Source organism: Panthera onca, chromosome C2 (genome assembly GCF_046562875.1).
Source record: "Panthera onca isolate mPanOnc1 chromosome C2, mPanOnc1 haplotype 2, whole genome shotgun sequence".
NCBI classification, from domain to species: Eukaryota; Metazoa; Chordata; class Mammalia; order Carnivora; family Felidae; genus Panthera; species Panthera onca.
In genome coordinates, this window is record NC_138347.1 from 76,909,208 (window position 1) to 76,928,961 (window position 19,754).

At 36.3% G+C, this 19,754-nt stretch overlaps 1 protein-coding gene across 3 annotated transcripts in view; it reads right to left on the reverse strand.

Moving 5' to 3' along the window:
- Positions 1 to 19,754, reverse strand: part of CCDC50 (coiled-coil domain containing 50) — an 86,159-nt gene that overhangs the window by 19,302 nt on the left and 47,103 nt on the right. For 2 of the 3 annotated variants that reach the window (XM_078453131.2, XM_078453129.2), the window contains 5 exons: positions 16,375 to 16,490; positions 15,951 to 15,995; positions 15,737 to 15,841; positions 13,841 to 13,920; positions 8,776 to 8,882 (listed from right to left, as the gene is read on the reverse strand). In XM_078453131.2, coding sequence (XP_078309257.1) covers positions 8,776 to 8,882; positions 13,841 to 13,920; positions 15,737 to 15,841; positions 15,951 to 15,995; positions 16,375 to 16,490 — 453 coding nt within the window. Of the gene's footprint in view, positions 1 to 1,047; positions 7,402 to 8,775; positions 8,883 to 13,840; positions 13,921 to 15,736; positions 15,842 to 15,950; positions 15,996 to 16,374; positions 16,491 to 19,754 lie in introns of those variants that run through there. The other variant, XM_078453130.2, reaches the window with a different exon arrangement.

Genomic DNA, 19,754 nt, shown 5'->3' on the forward strand with positions numbered 1-19,754 from the left:
TCCAAAGCTTTCTTAAAGGTTTCACCCAATTTCCAAGGTGTAGGAGGTGAACGTTCTCCTGGCTGCTTTTAAAGGGCTTTGTAGTGTGCTGCACCCTACCACACTACATGGCCACAGCTTAACACTCACTCAGCCACAGAACACAAAATCCACCCAATCATACCGGGTACCTCCTACCACAAATTAAAGGGGGCTACTTTAATCACATATTTAATTTTTTTTAATTGGCCTCTAGATATGTCAACTTTTTTCACTGTCAACTTTGATTAATTCTTCAGAAAAGGAAGGCTGATATCAACCAACTTTCTTTAACAACACCTGCACATGACTGGTGTTCCTTATGCATATGGATATATTACAGAGAGCATGTAGATTTCCTGTATTTGCCAAAGAAGAAACTAAGGCCTAGGGAATGCATTTCAGGGAAGCTAGATACCTCTTTACAAATCCTTTAGTAGTCATGAAAAATAGTATCTTATTTTTAAGTTACCTCCTAATTTCTGCAGCATCGGTTTCCATGGCATGTATATTCCATGGCATGGTTTACTCTATCAAACCAAAGAAGAAACAAACCTTATAAAGATAAAATGTTAAGTGGTAGTTGTTACTAAATCTGTTTTCTCAAAATCCATGGAATACCAGGTATAGTGCAGACAGAGCTGTTGCATTCATGAAGTCTTGCAGCATTCAGATTATTATGTGAACACCCACTTACCTGTTTTTCTCCCAGAGACATCAAACTAAGCCACCAACCACCACACACAGAACAAAGCCACTTCTCTAACCAAATTTAGATGTGGGAGTATTTGTGGAGGCCTTCAATGTACTAGGTATCAGTATGAGATTTGGGAGCATTTGTTGACAGTTCTGATGTACTGGATATCATCATCAGTGCTATTCACGGCTATAGTGGATGGAACTGGAATAACGGAAGACCCTATTCTTAAACAAAGATATATTAGGGTTACTTCATAAAGAAAAAAAAGTAATACTCCTTACCCCAAAACTTCCCAAGTCCTTGATTGCAGTAAAGAAAACATGAGACCATTGACTTAACAAATGGATGATTTTATTAAGAGAGGAGGACAAGATTGGTGTTTGCCTCAAACATCCAGGAAAACAAGCACACAGACATATACATACTTTGGTTTAAAAATTATTCATAATATTAATGTTAAACCTGATATTTAAAGAATCAAATGGGACAGAAGTATTGAAAATAAACCATAAAAACACAAGCTTGCATAGATGAATTAATGTAGATGTACAACTGGCATTTAAGGGAGGCCTGAGCACTGGAGAGTGCTGAATGACATTACCACCTCAACCTCCCAAGACACTTCAAAGTCACCAGCACCATGTGTCTCATTGTCCTCAATGAGGTCATGAGCAGGAGCAACTTGTGCTGTATGAAGGTGAACTGAAATAGACTGTTTCCATCAGCCTAGTCCAGATGGGTATGTACATACCCACCCAGTACTCAACACCAGTCACCTTTAAGGCATCCACAGAGTGTCCCTCACAGTTTCATTTAATCTCTAAATAGGCATGTGGTTTGAGGTGGCCTCTTTGCTTTCTGTCCTCAGACAGACAACTATTTTCCATTAAGGTTCTGCTCATTTCCATGAAGTAGCTATTTCAAAACTGCCTTTCCTTCTGGGCGTGGCTACAAATTGGTAAGCACTTGGGTTAAGATCTCACTCAGTTTTTAAACATATCTACATTCCAGATGCCAAAGGGCTTACCAAAAACTCTGAGACTGTCTGGGCATTGTGCAGACAATGGCACATTGGGCATTTCCCTCAGGAAAGCACTTTTCCAAATTATATGACAAATGACAGCACCACCTGTAATTTCCTGAGCAACTTGATTTATATGAGCATACTCTTGTACTTTATAATTCAGCACCTTTTCAAAATATAATATTGTGCTGGGATGTATTCTTTTTAAGGGAAACCCCATTACAGAGAATTCTCATTGTGGAACACCATTTTTATATGCTATCTTCCCACTCTATCTCCTCATTATTTATAACACTTCATGAAATAAATAGTGGGCTGCCTTTAAGAGGCAGGTGAAAAATATAGTTATTTCTGAAAAAAGGGCATTTGGCTTTCGGTTTATAGCAAGAGCTCAAGTTATAGCCTATGGTGATTTCAAGGGCTAATTCAATCAGAAATTTAAAAAAAAATTCTGACATCAAAAACCCTCTCACTAAATTTAATAGCTAGAAACTATTTTACCAATTATGATCTGAAATTTAGTGCAACAAAAACATACCCTAAGTATGCAATGTGTAATAGTATATTTCTTAACTGTCTTTTTACTGCTCTTAATCCTTGCTTTTTGGTAAAGGACATGTCACTCAAAAACCCTGTCTTTCAATTCTATTCTTTGTATGTGAACCTCAACAATGAACAATGGAGCACTAACTAAGATGCACAATTAATTCCGTCCTTATCTGAAATGTGGAAACCAGCACAGTGCTGGCTCACTAGGCTAAGAAGTTATTCAAAAAGAAAAAATATTTTCTAGCTTGCTGAGAACACACCACAGCATATTAAATGTATTAGGAATGTGTTCCTAGGCAGTATTCACAAATACATAAGGGAAGAAGATGGTTTTTAGGACTAGGTATTTCCACAAATCAACATGATTGCTTACATGATTCTGTTAGTCTATGGCATCAAATACAACTTTATAAAAACACTCTGGTGTCTTCCTTACCATAGTAAAAGTTTTCCTGGTTAATTTTCTCCTAAAAGTAATAAAATAGAAACACTCTTCACATCAACAGTTCTCTCATTTCAACTAAATGTCTCTGTTTTGGTTTTCTCCCTTTTTTTGTCAATGGTATTAAAAACACAAGAGTGTTGGGTTTAATTTTTACAAAACAATAATAAGTGACTTGACTACATAATACAACCTTTGGAAATATCTTCTACGTAGTCACTATAGAAAAGACAGTCAACTCTCAGTTACTCAGGAAGTGATAACCTAAAGAATCTGGCCAAGAAATTCTCACTCTCCTTCCACCAGCCTTTTTGGTCATGCCACTGCTCATTCACAGATTGAGAGGCAACTCAATGAAGTGATAGATCTATCAGTGTATACATCAGCCATAGCTCAGTGGGAGGAAGTCCAAAGTTTCTGACAGCAAGGATGTTTTGGGATCACCTGTGAATTTTATATCTCAGTGGAGAGTTGATAGTCATTCACATATAGGAAATACAGTACACTGACCTCAGTCAGAATCAAACTAATTTAAGGCAATACAGCTCCTCAAGACATTGCTGGCAAAAAGTGCAAGTCTCATCAGAAAAGTGACTCTGTAAGACATGAAATCTGCCAGTTTGCCCCTTCCTTTTTGACTTCTCTGGAATTAAATTTCAGCATTTCTAACCACAATTAAAGGGCAGGAGCAACAACAGCCTGGACTCTTCCCTTTCATAATCCTAAGTGTCATCAGGGACAAAGGAGATTCTCTGAAGAGGAATTTGGATGACACCTTGCCCCATACAGCATTATCAGGACAGTCTCCAGTTTGTTCCTTGCTGATCATATTACCTGTTATAAGCTAAGGAGAAAAACAGGATTCTATCAAAGGTAAGATAAGCAGCTATGGCTTTAAGAGGCACGGCACCACCAGATAGGAGGAGAAAATGGGAGGGACCACTTTATCTAGTCGCTTCTCTGACTATGAGCAGTAAGTAAAGGACAAAGTACTTTGAAAATCTGTTTTTTCCTTTTGGCTGAAAAAACAGGTTTTGGTTATTTTATGATTGTTTCTAAAAAACCGGTGTTCTAAGAATATGGCACAATATATCCAGTGAAATCTAACTGAACCGTGTTCCCTTTCACATTAACATTCCCTACACAAATACTGTTTTCCCAAGAGGGAAAAAAAGTCTTTCAGTGCAAGCAAGTTCTATTCTGTTCTCAGTCCCTCAGAAAGCTGATCACACAAGGGTCTCATTCCTTTATTTACAGGGAAGATCTTACAGCCAGTCACCATAATTATCTTTCAAGAAAATCATCACTGAATAAATGAATAATCTTGATATTCCCCAAAGTGATTTTTATACAAGGCAACACTCGTTAAAAATCAAGGCCCTAAAACGTTAACCACTGATGTGGTAAACTGAATGCACCATATTATATAGCAGGTGTTCCCAAAGAACAATTTGGCACAAGACAAAAACTGGAGAATATTTGACAGTATCGAAGAAAAATAATTCTCCGTTAAAAGTTAATTATTTTTATACTGAAAAGTCCTGACATGGATGGAAAAGTGTGGACAAGGTTAGCAATGAATTTATGCATCATCCAGTTCAGCTGCAGACCACAGAAGAGAAGAAAAGGGGAAAATGGGTCCGGTTCACAATTTTCTAGAGTTCAGTAGACCACAAGGCCCAAGGTCACACACCTTGGCATATGCTGATCTACATCCAAGTGGCCACTGAAAATCTGAAAAGGTTTTCCTCCTGGGAAACATCTATCCATATCATTCTTTTCTAATTTAGATGTTTCTCTATGATCAAAACGTGTAAGTCTTTTTGGTCGTCCATTAGTCTGTTGCTGCTTGTTGTAAAGTCACTTGAGAAAAAGTAGCTCAAAGTTATGCAAAGTCTCTTTCTAAAAATCTCAATATTCTTTTAAAGCATATGTAGCAACCGTCCAGTCCCCCATAAAGTAATCATGTCTAACAATGGTTTCACACTACAAACTTTTTCAGCTCTGAACATTTAATCTGACCCTTATCTGACCTTGCTTCTAGGCAATGAGTTACAAAAAGCTAGTTGGGGGGCAGAAGGTATACACATTCAGTAGCCTTATGATAAGGCTCCATACTGTGCTCATTCAGCAGTATTAGTGTTAATGGCGCCTCCAGAGAAAGGTATAGAAACAAAGATTTTCCAAGGCCAGAGCATTAGTTTACATCATAACATTAGAGCATAATACACTGTGGGCCTAAAAATTCAATTGTCTGTCTTCCAGCAGTAGAAAGAGGAACAAAAGAAATGTTTCCACATTTTTATAAAAATAACAACGTGAAATGCAGAGAACACAGTGAGGAATGTTTGGCAGTTCCTTTAAACAGAGTTGTTAGTTAACTTCTATAGTCTTAAAAATAATAATTATCATCTTTGAATGACAGTAAGAGAATTAAACCAATAAAAGGAACAGAATTACTCTGATACTCTTTAAAACTGTTTGCTTTACAAAAAAAAATAAAATTAAAATATTTTAAAATTCTTAATTTTTAAAAACCTAGAAAAAAAAGGAACACATTTTCAATACAGATGTTGAATTGGGTGTCACAGGGAGCTATGACCTCTGGCCACTCACTAAGACAGCTAAAACACTAATATCCAGGGGTTAAATGGCCTGACATTTTTTGAATGAATATGTCTCCAGACAGCATTTTACAATAATAAATATGATTGGATAAAGTACATGAGAGGTAAGATAAATGCAGAATTTTTAAAGTAAAACTGGTCATTGTATGAGATAGAAAAATAAACATTTATGAAATAAAAATAATTTGTTTAACTATCAAATAAAAATACATTGTGTTTTTTTCTTTAAAGTTACCAGAGAAAACTTTTTAAAACATGAAGCAAAATCACAGGGCAGACAAAGAAAAATACAGCATTACTTTAAGCCAACAAGGCCTCAGCTTTGGATATTGAAACCGCCCTCTAGAATTTGGCTAAGGCTCAGTCCTCCATTTTGTCTGCCCTTGCCTATTTCAATGAAGATTCTGCCTCATTAATTTCATCATGGTCATTCAAAGTCCTGTATTTTTCTCTTTCCCCATTTCTCGAAAATGACTACATCTCTTAGGGTTTGTTTCTTCCTAGATCATCATTTTCCTAAAAGTTGGCTCTTTTACCCAAGTTTCTACAAAAACTTTATGAACTAATAAAGATCTTTCTCAAAACAGAAGGACTCAAATCCACTCTGAGAAACTATCCTAAACAGCTTCCTAAATTCTGCCTGACTTGAAAGACTATCTGGAAAGATAAGGCAAAAAAGGCAGTTCCAAGTGGGAAAAGAATGGATTAACAGCCTTTCCTCTAGTCACCTAGGTATCTCTTTCCTAAGCAAACACCATACTTGAATGCCAAAACGTCAGATTCATACAATGAAAAATAACACAAAGTCAAGCTGAAAGGAAATTATTTATATATGTCACATGATTGCCATTTATGCGAACTAACTAGAATGGGAAAATAAGTATTTCCACAAGGTTAGAAGCTAGACAGAGACTAGATTTCTCAAAGAGGGCTTTAAAGGTCCTGTACAATGGAATCTGATGCCATGTATCACTGACAAATGCGTCGAACCAAATACCTGAATAAAGAACCATTTTATCTACTTCAACTTCATGTCGAATTAATCTGATTATTAACAGATACACAAAATATTTTTTGAGTGGCTGCCAACAAAACCTGCTGTTTTTTAAGCAGGAGGAAAACTTCAATCTGTGTCCAGAGAGAAAGATGGCATCATCGCTCATATGAATGAACATCTTCCCAACTCCAGCCACTGCCCTTGGCTCTCTACGTACAATGTAAAACAAGAGAAGGGATACAAAAGTTTTTCACTTTTTCATGTTCAATGGACTTTGCACAGCCCTGAGTTGAAATTTCATAGAATTAAACTTTTGCCAATAAATAGTAATAAATAGCCCAATACCCCAAGGCCTCAGAAAGCCTTGCTATAGAAAGCAACAGCAGAGAGAGTGTCTGGGAATGCCATCTGAGCCAATTCTCCCAAGAGGGCTTAGAAGGATATGGAAAACCGCTAGAGTCCTGGTGGCCAAAATAACATGTTTCAACTGTTCCAGATTTGTTTGTTTTTTTTAACACTTTATGGTTCTGATTTTTAATATTTCCCTGGAGAATACAAAACCAAAAGATTCTTTCTTCAATATACCATACACTAATGCACGAAAAAAGCTATTTGTTATATTCTTTTATTCTGCATTACACCCAAACATTGTATTTTACTCTGATCATTATCTCCACAAAATTCTAATTGCTAGCTAAATAAAGCCTAGTCTCTAGATACCAGTACTCCATACCTAACAAAAATGGCATTTTACAGAGCTTTTAGATACTATATCCCACGAAGCATTTGCAGCATAGAGGTGGCCAACATTCAGAAGCTAGATTTTCTTATACTGCCCAAGTGACCAGGAATAACCAAAACATTGTGAATGAATTAAGATTATTTATGGTCTGAAAAACACTTGAAGGTAAATCCCAGGAATACAAACAGAGGAAGGAAGAAAAAATTGAGCGTGGAATGCATTCTGTATCATCCAGAAATATTTGCTACAGTGAGTCCGTTTTCAAGGCAGATTCCTAGGTTTTTACTGCTTATAATGGAAACCTTGGAAAGAAGAAAAAGAGAAGAAACACCATTAAGAAAAAACCTTTAAAACTCTGTTTTCTCCCTTCTCGGGCAAAATAATTTATCTTTATCTCTATGCATTTCAAATGGTTCATGTTTTCTTTGTTCCTGATTATAAAATATATACAGAATCAATGTGTTATTTTCAATTATGTATCAAATGTATGTCAAAGACAGGAAGGCATCCCCTAAGAAGTAATGCATGTATATAAACTGAGAAAAAAAATCATGAGCTACTTTCAGTTAATCCAGTGATGATAAAAAAGCCAACAACTGATAGAAATTGTAGTGTACAGGGTTGTTTTGATAACATTCAAACAATTCCATCTTTTTAAAAAAAGTGTTTATTTATTTATCTTGAGAGAGAAAGTACAAGCACAGAGGGGCAGAGAGAGAGGAAGAGGGAGAGAATCCCAAGCAGGCTCCCCGCTGTCAGTGCAAAGCCTGACACTGAGCTTGATCTCACAAACCGTGATATCGTGACCTGACCTGACCTAAAACCAAGAGTCAGATGCTTAAATGACTGAGCCACCCAGGCGCCCCCAATTCCATCTTTTAAATAATGTCTTTTGTGTTACTATCAACTCTGGATGCCAGAGTGGAAAGGGATGGGGTAAGGAGAGCTGTTTACAAAATACAAAACTTTTTAAAAAATTAAAGATTTGGTCCAAAAAAAAATAAATAAAATAAAGATTTGGTCTAACTTAGACCTTATATTCTTTCTTCATTTCCTTCGTCTCCATTTTCTTTTGTGTGACAGAAGTTTTCTGTGATGTATATGTGTGTACTTTATTTTTTAAATTTTATTTCTCTTTTTTAAGTTTTTATTTTAATTCCAGTTAGTTAACATACAGTGTAATATTAGCTTCAGGTATACGATACAGTGATTCAACATTTCCCTACATCTCCAGGGCTCATCACAAGTGCACTCCTTAATCGCCATCATCTATTTAACCCACCCCGTCATCTCCCTTCTGGTAACCATCAGTGCGTTCTCTATAGTTACCAGTCTGTTTTCTTGGCTTGTCTGTCTGTTTCTCGCTCTCTTTTCTTTTGCCCTTGCTCATTTGTTTTGTTTACAGGCACGCTTTAACAACATGATGAAAGCTATAAATTCTCTCTGGAGGAAAATGCACATACATTGACAATCTTGTACTCACTTTAAGGTGTTATGTTTTCTGTTTACCTTTTTTGTTTTTAACAAATGAAGAATACTATAATGAGCTTCGAAAAAGGAAGGATAATTTATTTTACCACTCCAGTGACATATAAGACACAATTTGATTTTTCCACCATAGCATGAGCATTATAAAAAAAAAAAATCCTAACCTTGACCACATCTATTTTTCGTACCTTTATGAGAGGATTCTGATTTTGAGAAATGACGTGTGGAATTATGCTGGTTTGTAACATGAGTGTAATCCAAATCCTCAGCTTCTGTCATGGTAGGCGGTGGTGGCCTGAAGGGAAGTCAGAATTTAAAGAGACAGTCTAAGTCGTGGTGACTACAGAGCCACCTCCCAATGAACTGCAGGATAAAAACTTTTTTTTTTTTTTTTTTTTTTTTTTGGTAGAAATGCAAAGCCACAGGGTAGCAGAATTCTCATCTTAGTTCCTGGCCTGTTGCATAACCTTGGGAGTAAATTATTTTAGCTTACTGTAACCTTTGATGCACATAACTCAATAAAAACAAATATTTACTGAACACCTAATATGTGTGGGGCACTGTGCTAAGGGCTAGGGAAGCAAAGATTATTGAGATGTGTGACTGCTGCTGTTAATGAGAAATTTACTTTGTTTTGGCAAGCTTTATGAAGAAAAAGAGGGCGAAAGGAAAGAGCAGAAGGGAAGTAATAAAGAAAGTTAAGGAAAGAAAAAAAAAAGGGAGGACAGGTGTCACGTAAGGCGGGAGGAGAGCGAAGTAGGAGTGGGCAGGGAGAGGACAAGGGTCAGCATATAAAATTTAAAGCAAAGTTCCTAATTCCACTAGGGGGCAAAGCAGAGCTTACAGAAGGAAAGGACAGTCACACATTGGCAATTTTTCATGTCAAAAGAAGACAAAATATAAAAAAAAACAAAGGGAAATTTTTCCTACTCTAAAATTTTCTTTTTAATTTTTTTTTTAACGTTTATTTATTTTTGAGACAGAGAGAGACAGAGCATGAACAGGGGAGGGTCAGAGAGGGAGGGAGACACAGAATCTGAAACAGGCTCCAGGCTCTGAGCAGTCAGCACAGAGCCCGACACGGGGCTCGAACTCCCGGACCGCGAGATCGTGACCTGAGCCGAAGTCGGGCGCTTAACCGACTGAGCCACCCAGGCGCCCCTCCTACTCTAAAATTTTTATTATTCTAAAACTAAACATAGTTTAGTTTGACATTGATGAAGATGAAGAACAAAATCTCTCCTTTTTTTGGTTGTTGCTTCTCAAAGGTACACTTAAATGTTGTGTTAAAGCATGGAACCAGATAGGTAACATAATGTGTCAAATATCTAACCATGTTGTACGATGCTTTTTGTAGCTGGAAGGCATAAGTATACTGCAATTCAGAAAGTTATGGTAACCTTGGTACAAAGTCTCTTTCATAGAAGAATATAGACACGTGATTTCAAATTTCTCACTCTGTCCCTAAGCAATAGGTCTCTCCTTGGGTATTCAGTGTCTGCAACAGGTCACCACAGGATACAAACTTGTGTATATACTGAGGACTGTGGTATGGGTTCTACTCAGATGATGTCAATTAACTTTCAGGACAAGCTGCATGGTAACTGTCATACACATATTTTAGAGTTAAATTAGGTGAGATGAAGTAAGTTATCTGTCCAAGCACACACCGTTGTTAAGTGGCAGGGCTGGGACTCAAACTCACCTGGACTTCAAAATTTGTGCTATTTACTATGCTATGGTCTGCTACATAGATGTGTATTTTTATCAGCAGTAGTATCTGCATCCAAGACTATACACACATATGCATATGTGTGTACATGTGTGTGGATATATATATATCCATATATATACACACATATGTATATATGTATACATATGTGTGTATATATATGCACATATATGTGTGTATATATACATTTATGTACATATATACACGTATACATATACACAGATGCACATATATGTACACATATACACACATACATATGTATATATATACATATATATATAGTCTGTATATTATACTTTTAAATGGTATTTGGCTTATATTTTAATACTTTCATGCATTTATTATACACATACAATTAATGTAAGCATAATAAATGATATGGTATTTTTCATTTTTCTTACTTTTCACTTTGAACTATGTGTTTAACAAATATTAAATATTAAATAGTGTTTTTCTTTTGTTATCGACTGACATAACATTTACCTTAAAAAGCAGTGTTATAAGTTGGCAGGAAGAGTTGAGACAAACAATCTGAACTAGAATTAAGAAACTCAACTTCAAAAAACAGGTGGTTAAAGAAGTAACTTAGACCCAAGAAAAAGGGATTGGGAATCAGGGAGCAGAGCCTCATCTCTACATTTTTGCAAACTCTTATATCAAATGATCAAAACCCAGAAAAACAAAAGCCAAATGGGACTCCTAAAAATAAACAAACAAACAATATTACTACCTCACGATCAACTCCTCATCAAGGAAAAGGATGTCAACATGTGCAACACTGCACAGAACTCCCACACATCCACTAGGGTAAAACAAGTCAATCTAGAATGCCCTCAGTTCTCTTTGCATGCTGTTCTCCTTAGTTTCTGATTATACAGAGGACAAATCTTGGCTTATGGCATTCAGTGATGCCTATCAAACAGATTCACTGCACTGGAGATAGTTGTTTTAAAGTGAAGGGTATTCACATCCAAAATTAGAAAAATCCTGTTAACCAACAGTTTGTTTTATAGTTTTGTATGTATTGGGAATACCTGTTTCCTGTTGTTCTCATGAAATGACATACATGTTTAAGTTAGCAATACAGGCAAAATACCTTTCAGAATTTACTCAGAAGTCATTGAAGAAGCCCTCCTAGATACCAGACTAGGCTGTTTCCTTCTTTTCTTATGATACCATGCACTTTTCATCCAAAGCATTCAACATAATGGTTATTTGTATAATTGCTTAGATGATAAATTTCATGAAAACAGGAAGCAGTTCTTTCTTGGTAACTGCTGCTTACTCTAAGATAAAGTTTTCTCTTTTCTGAGAGAAAAATGTAAATAAAACACCAGGTAGTAGTATCAGTATAAAATACTATACTTAAAAGATTTTAGAACTTGGTTGAAACTTTTTCCAGTTACAAAGAGTTGAAGTTAATTCAGATTGCCAGCTGATACTCCCATTTCCTTAGATAGAGTAATGGACAAAGAAACTGATTCTTGACCATGAATGTTATAAGCTCCTCCCAATAACTTGTCTTCCCTCTACTACTATTATCACTGCACTGAAGTAAACTTCTAGACCTAGGAAGCTCCATGTTTTTCAATCCCTGAAACCATCTCTTTCTGTACAAATAGCTAACTAAATCTACTATAATTAAATGTGAAGGAGAAAGAAAAAGGGGAAAAAATGTGAAAGAGGAAACCATAGACTCTAATCAGAAAGCATATATTCCAGTATTAGTTGTATAAGGCAACCATAATACTAGGCTTAATTTCTAACTATGAAAATAGAGATTTCGTAAAATTCTAATTTTTTTTTGTTACCTGTATCTATATCTGTATCTACACAAAAAATCTTTCTGTAACTGATACTTAAAGACAAATGTTTCTCTCCAGTCAGTTCTACCAGTCATAGGTCACTTTCATTCATTTATAATAGCCATTTTTAATACAGGATCATTTGATTATCCATTCTTTCAATATGCCAAATATTTTTAAAAGTACGTATTATATTTCAAAAACTTGTTTTCAACTTTAATACATCTTTTTAAATAGCCATTACAGATTGTTCTATCATATCTGATATGAAAATTATTAGTGTTCTAAAGAGCCCACAAGTTTTGAAGATTGCAGAGTAAGCCTAAAGATTTTAATTCAGCTGACTAAAGAAAGCATAATAAACCACACCTATTAACCTACTGAGAACAGATGAGTTACTCCTTTTTTAACTTGGATATTGCAGGGATGAAAATAAAAGTACATAATTATAAAGTATGCCATAAAGAAACCTCTGGCATGTGCTTAACTAAAAGATACAAGAAGAACCAAGTTTATACAATTGACAGAATATACTAGTGTTGCCCTAAGAGCTTTACAAACCTGATGTAGTTTTCCGAAGGATATTTACTTTCTGAAAGCCCGTGAGTTTAAAAATAGACTATGGCTTTTTAAAGACACTAAATATATTCACTTTAAGAAAACAAGTCTAGCAGCTTAAGTGTGGGCAATGAGTGGCAACAACATTGTATGTTTTTCAGTGTGATAAAATTTATGTTTTAGAATTAAAACAGATATTAATAATTAGGATGAAAATTCAAGGTTTTAACAGAGTTTTCAAAGTGTCAGACTCAGTGTTACTTTTGTCTTTTTGTATATAATATTCTCTCTTCCTAGTCCAATTATGTTGTTTTGTTTTGAAAAGCAACAAAAATCAATAAAGGACCAAATAAAAAAAATAAAAAAAAAAATAAAAAAAAAAAAAAAAGGTTGCTTTCTGCTTCCCCAGAGACTTAAATGTTGTCTACACTTAGGTAGAAAGACAGCAATTGGTCCATTAACTGAAACCCAAGGCTGTTTGAGAGAAGTCAGAAAGTACATACACCACAGCCACAGCTACTTGATCTAGTGGGATTCAGAATAGACTGCCATGACTCAAACTAAGTGTTTGCCAAGGCTTTGAGATTCATGCAGAAATGAATTTAAGCATGTGTAAATATCATGCGCATACCAATGTGACCATAAAACTTAGTAAAACTTTAAAACCTGGGATTTTACTGGGAAAAACATCAATCTCATCCCTTCTTAGCTGAGGGTATCAGTTCAGTGAATCCAAAGACAGGAACTGGTCCTACCAAAAAACACATCATTCTTTATAAACCCTAGTTTCCAGTAAAATGATCATTTTCCTGATTTGGCTTGTTCAACCCAATTTAAGAACAAACTGAGGGTTACTGGAGGGGTTGTGGGGGGGATGGGCTAAATGGGTAAGGGGCACTAAGGAATCTACTCGTGAAATCATTGTTGCACTATATACTAACTAATTTGGATGTAAATTTTAACAAATAAAAAATAAAATTGAAAAGAAAAAAAGAGAATGCAAACAAAATTTGAGAATACTCCCACAAGACTTGATACCGTCTCACAGCTGCCGATTTCTGGATCTCCTCTCCAGAGAATACTCTTCTCAGACAATCCACAACTCCTTACTCACCCCAAAGTCAAGTTCCTCACTCCCCTCTTCAAGTGTCATCTTACCTTGCTGGCCTGTCATTCTTAGAACGGTGAGGGTCATCACTTTCTTTTGACTTTGAGTGTGCCGATTTAGTTGTTTTTGGCTATGGACAGAAAAAGAAGGAAAAAAAAATGACAGAAAAGAAAAGCCCACATATAGAAAACAAAAGTAAAATTATTAGGTTTAGAAAATATCTAAATCATGCCAAACTCTAGTAATTTCAAGTTACTTACATTCAGTCGAACAACATGAAATATTTTTACATATGGCCACTCAGAGATTTAAAAAAAATTACAGTCACAAAAGTATGCTGGAAGCTGTCAATGCAGCCAGATGAATGGGCGACACACACATGAACATGCTCCCCCACAGGAATACACCTGGACACCCATTATTAACATAATAGCTGCACAGCAGCTGACCAGAACTTCCAGTCTGTGGAATGTTGGTCTGTGCCCTTAAACCTATTTCTGAAAATCTGATTTGGGGATGGTGATTTTCAAGCTAGGACACTAAGGAACATTCAGTCCAACCTTTCTAAGAGAAGAACTCTACCAGAACCAATTATAGAATCTAGAAATCAGACTCTAATTTGCTAGAACACTTGCTAGACATGCGACCTTTCCCCTTTTACTTGCCTGATGTGCAATCCTCAAAAATACCTACTCCTTCATAGCTGGGTTAACAAAGAATCTGAGTAACTTCTGGGCAATTATTTGTAGCTTAAATTTGTATAAGCAGAAGCATTTGGGAGCCCTTCTTCTAAAATAAAATACATCAGGAAAAATCCTGAATTACTAGGAGGGTGAAAGAAGGAGATACCTATAAATAATTAACATGGAAAAAATACTTTCATTTGTTTTTCGACCGACAACTGAATAACTGAGCAATAGGAAATAGCAGAGCAATACGATTATCATGGTTTCTATGTCTTCTTTTTCCTCCTGATCAATGCTGAGACTCAGACCGAACCAGAGATCCAAGGCAGGAATTTGTTTGAGAGAGAAGAGAAAGAGAGAACAGCGCTAAACATCAACTATGCGTGGATACACACCCTAGCTGAGACCTCCCAGGCCCAGTACAAACTCCCTCTGAAAAGCCTCTACTATAGGAATTCTTGGCCCCAGCAACTCCTCTGTTCTTCTACTATGCTTTCTTCAGCCAATTCAACCCTGTATTTGTTACCTGTCTAGTTTGTCTTCCTCCTACGTTATATATTATTATGAGGAAAATATATCTTTGTCTTTCCCTGCAAGTCCACAGTGGTGCAGTGCACACAGTAACTAATGAGTGCAGTCTGTTAAACTGAACTTGCACCCACCTCGTACAAAAATTAGACTATAGAAGAATAAACTGTGGTCAGTAACCATTTTGTCTAGTGTTCCTGATTAATGAGTGGAAGAAAACAGTCCCAGCTCATGCTAGGCAGTTCCTATACTCTGACATGAGATGGCTGCTGGTGGTATGTGTCAGCCTGCCACGGATCTAGTTATGTCAGAGGAAAGAGAAACAGTGGGTACATGATCACGGATGGACAGAGAGAAAGTAGAGAGAGAGAGAAAAGGCCACTGGGGAAACATGAAAGCATGTGAAAATACTACATTCTCCTGTAAGGTAATAATATTTACCTATTTTACTAATATGTAAAACTTAGATTACTCATGACCAGTGGCATGTGCAACTTAATTGGTATTAAAATGAATGGAATGAGTTTTTCAATCTTAGCGGTTACTTTCTCATGATTACTTTGAAGAATTATGATTTTTTGTAATGAAATTACATTTATGAGTCAGATTTGCATATGCAATACAAGTAATTTGTGTATGCCAAATACACTGGTAGAACTTACCCTAAAAGCAGAGTCCCCTTTATAATTAATTAATAAATAAGATAAGATAAAAACAATAAACAGAACTTACCTTCCAATCAGGGTCATGCTTTCTTTTGTCCAAAGATGATTTCTCCCTCTCCTTGGCTTTCTTGTAAGCTTTCTTTTCTTCAGCCATGAGGAGTCTAGCAATTTCCTAAACAAAATCCAGTCAGGACCACTGATTGCAGAGTTATGGGCAGAAAATTACTGGGCTACTTCTGAAGAGTATTAGTTCAAAAACTTATTAACTAATAAGAACTCACCTCATCCTGGGCTACTTGAGCTGCTCTCATGTCTACCTGGGTAGCCTATGGTACAAAAAAATACAAAAAAAAAAAAAGGGTAATTTAATTAGAATCTGTGTTGTCCATTTTTAAAAATCTTACATAGAAACACACGAGTATTTCAAACCAGCTGTTAAGTAACATCCTTGAAGTTTAACCGGTATACTTTCACCAGCCACCAGCCAGAGCAGGACTGTTTTATCATGTTCCACAGCAGATAGGGATATGGAATTATGATGGTAATGCTTACTCAGTAAGTAAAACTGGACACTCTATTCCCGTTAGCTTGATTTTCCACCCATACTCAACTCATAGAGGATCACAATGCCTATCACATAATTTCAATTTTATTCAAGAAAACTTAGTGATTATCACCCTAAACTTTTGCATGAAAATTTCTCACCAAAATTTCTTCTTCTTGCAGTTTTCTGGCAATTTCAGCATCATACCACTCCTGATCCCTGTGAGCCACTCGTGACGGGGTAGAGACAGCCTCTTTCATTCCTCTTGGCTTCATTCCTAGAAAACTCAATATAATAAGGCAACTGCATTTGCTTTCTGAAAAGTTGCAAAGTTTAAGAAGTTATTTTTTGTATCTAATATTGACAATATTGGCACCACTACAGAATTCACAGTAGAGTGCACCAGAAATAATTTTTTCCCAGAGGCACAGAAGTCGTAGTGCAGATTATCCACACATTTAAACAGTTACCCACCCAAAAGTGCCCAGGAAAAATTCCCCTTTCACATACTTTCTTCAACAGCAGGAAATCATACAGTGAACTGTAAGTGAGGCTTTTGCAAAATAGCAAGTGAAAAAAAAAAAAAAAAGGTTAAGATACTAAAATTAAAAAAAAAAAATCAAGAAGGTTACAGAGTCAGAGTTATAAAGAGGCTGTCAAGACTGGAGGAAGTAAGAGTCTTCCTTCTATTTAACTCAGCCTTGCGTACTTTACTTCAGAAACAGCATCACCTCAGAGTTACATGACAGTCCCTATTAGCCAACCAGTGGCCCTACTGTGGCTTCTGCTCTGACGGTGAACAAACCCACCTGCTCTGGATCTTTCCTGTAGTTTCCATCAGCTCAATGCTGTTGCTAAATTTTAGGGAAGATGTAACATAAGGGAAATACCAGAGAACATAATGACCTTAGATGTCTACTCCTCTGAGAAAAAAGTAACATGGGGTATGGGTGGGGAATTTTTCCCCTACTTTGAAGTTTTATAAGCAGCATATATTCTTTTTATAACTTTTAGTCAAGTGGTAATTGCTGATGTTTATTTCAACACTGCAGATATTCCCCTCTGTGTATCCTTTATAAATTATAATTATTGGGGCACCTGGGTGGCTCAGTCAGTTAAGCATCCGACTTCAGTTCAGGTCATGATCTCACGGCTCGTGAGTTCAAGCCCCGTGTTGGGCTCTGTGCTGACAGCTCAGAGACTGGAGCCTGCTTAGGATTCTGTGTCTCCATCTCTCTCTGCCCCTCCTCTGCTCATGCTCTGTCTCTCTCTCAAAAATAAATAAACATTAAAAATAAATAAATAAATTATAGTTATTCAACAATGTGAATGTATTATATTGAGAAGTAATATTTTTAATGCCACGAACAAGAGTGATCATCTGGAATAGTGACTTTCAGTAAATGGATTATTGAAGGTAAAAAGAAAATTTACTCCTAATTACCTATTTCTTTGCATCAGTCTCAGCCCTACTTATATATTAAAACCACTTGAGGTGCTTTAAATAAACATACAAATCTTTGACTCAAACCTGAAGGACTAATTTAAATAACCTGAATGAGATCTGGCCTTTGGTAGTTCGGGTTGATTGTTTTAAATCTTAACAGTTGATTCTTACTTGAAAATGGCATTGAAGCTATTAGTTTACTGTATTATGTCCATCAAAATAACCATACATTAAAATAATTTTTATCAAAATACTTCAATACACTTGATTCACTTGCTTTAAACAAAAAAGAAAAAGAATACAACTAAATTATGGGCACATGAAGAAATTTAAATTATCTGGTGAAGCCTTTGTAGAGCTTTGAACTTAGCTCTGTGGTAAATCCAAAAGCCATGGACTCATCTCTCTTTCCCACAAACAAAGACTATTAAACCTGGCTCTCTTAGCTTCAGGACTTTAGCGTCTGTGTACCTAGAATACCAAATCCACTTCAACTTCCCATCATCTCTAGAACTACTGAATCTTATATTGCTGGGCTGGGCAGGGCTAGCTTTAGTCAGATTTCTGAGTGGTTTGTGACAGTCAGGAAACAGAGGGATACTCATAAGAGTGGATCATATTTAAATGAAATATAAACCTCCCTAAGTTATGATTAGTTTGTTCATAACTAGAAAACAGTATTTCAGGGAAAAGACATGAAATTAGGGAAGCTGACATTGGACAAAGTTGGTGGAAAAGAGGTTGTGATACTATACTCCTACCTACAGAAAAAGGACACTTCAACAAATGCTCAACGCCTTGTTGAGTCTGACAGGGAAAATCACACTTATGCCTTACTCCTTCCATTTTGCCACCAGTGAAAGAAACAACAGAGTGGGATGTGTTCAGATTTGAACACACTAAACCTTTTCCCTTCTTATGCCTCCGCCTGTGCACCAAATTCACTGAGAAAATATTTTAATATATATCAAAGACATTTGGAGGACATTCAAATGAAATAGTCAAATAAACAGACTTATTTGATTTGACAGAGTGATAAGATTGTCACCTCCAGTCAGTTTAAAAGAGAATGACACAGGGGCACCTGGGTGGCTCGGTCAGTTAAGCGTCCGACTTCAGCTCAGGTCATGAGCTCACAGTCCATGAGTTCGAGCCCCACGTCGGGCTCTGTGCTGACAGCTCAGAGCCTGGAGCCTGCTTCAGATTCTGTGTCTCCCTCTCCCTCTGCCCCTCCCCTGCTCATGCTCTGTCTCTGTCTCAAAAATAAACAAAAACATTAAAAAAAATTTTTAAGAGAATAACACATAGATCAATGGAATAAAATAGAGCCCAGGAATAAATCTGTGTATATATGCTCAATTAATCTATGACAAAGAAGCCAAGAATATATAGTGGGGAAAAGATAGTCTCTTCAGAAATGGTATTGGAAAACTAGACAGCTACATGCAAAAGAAAGAAACTAAACCATTTTCATATACTAACTCATAATTAACTCAAATGGATTATAGACTTGAACATAAGACCTGAAACCATAAAACTCCTAGAAGAAAACATAAGCTCTTAGAAATGTTTTTTTTTTTTTTGATGTGACATAAAAGTAAAGGTGACAAAAGCAAAAATAAACAAGTGGGACTACATCAAACTAAAATGCTTCTGCACAGCAAAGGAAACCATTAACAAAATGAAAAAGTAACCTACGGAATGGGAGAAAATATTTGCAAATCTGATATGAGGTGACTACCCAAAATACATAAAGAACTCATACAACACAACAGCAAAATACAATCTGATTTAAAAATGGGCAGAGTGGGGCACCTGGGTGGCTCAGTCGGTTAAGTGTCTGACTTCGGCTCAGGTCATGATCTCACTGTTCGTGAGTTTGAGCCCCGCGTCAGGCTCTGTGCTGACAGTTCAGAGCCTGGAGCCTGCTTCGGATTCTGTGTCTCCCTCTCCCTCTGTCCTTTTCCCGCTCATACTGTCTCTCTCTGCCTCTAAAAAAACAAATAAATGCTAAAAAAAAATTTTTTTTAAGTAAAAAAAAATAAAAATGGGCAGAGTGCCTGGGTGGCTCGGTTAGTTAAACGTCTGACTTTG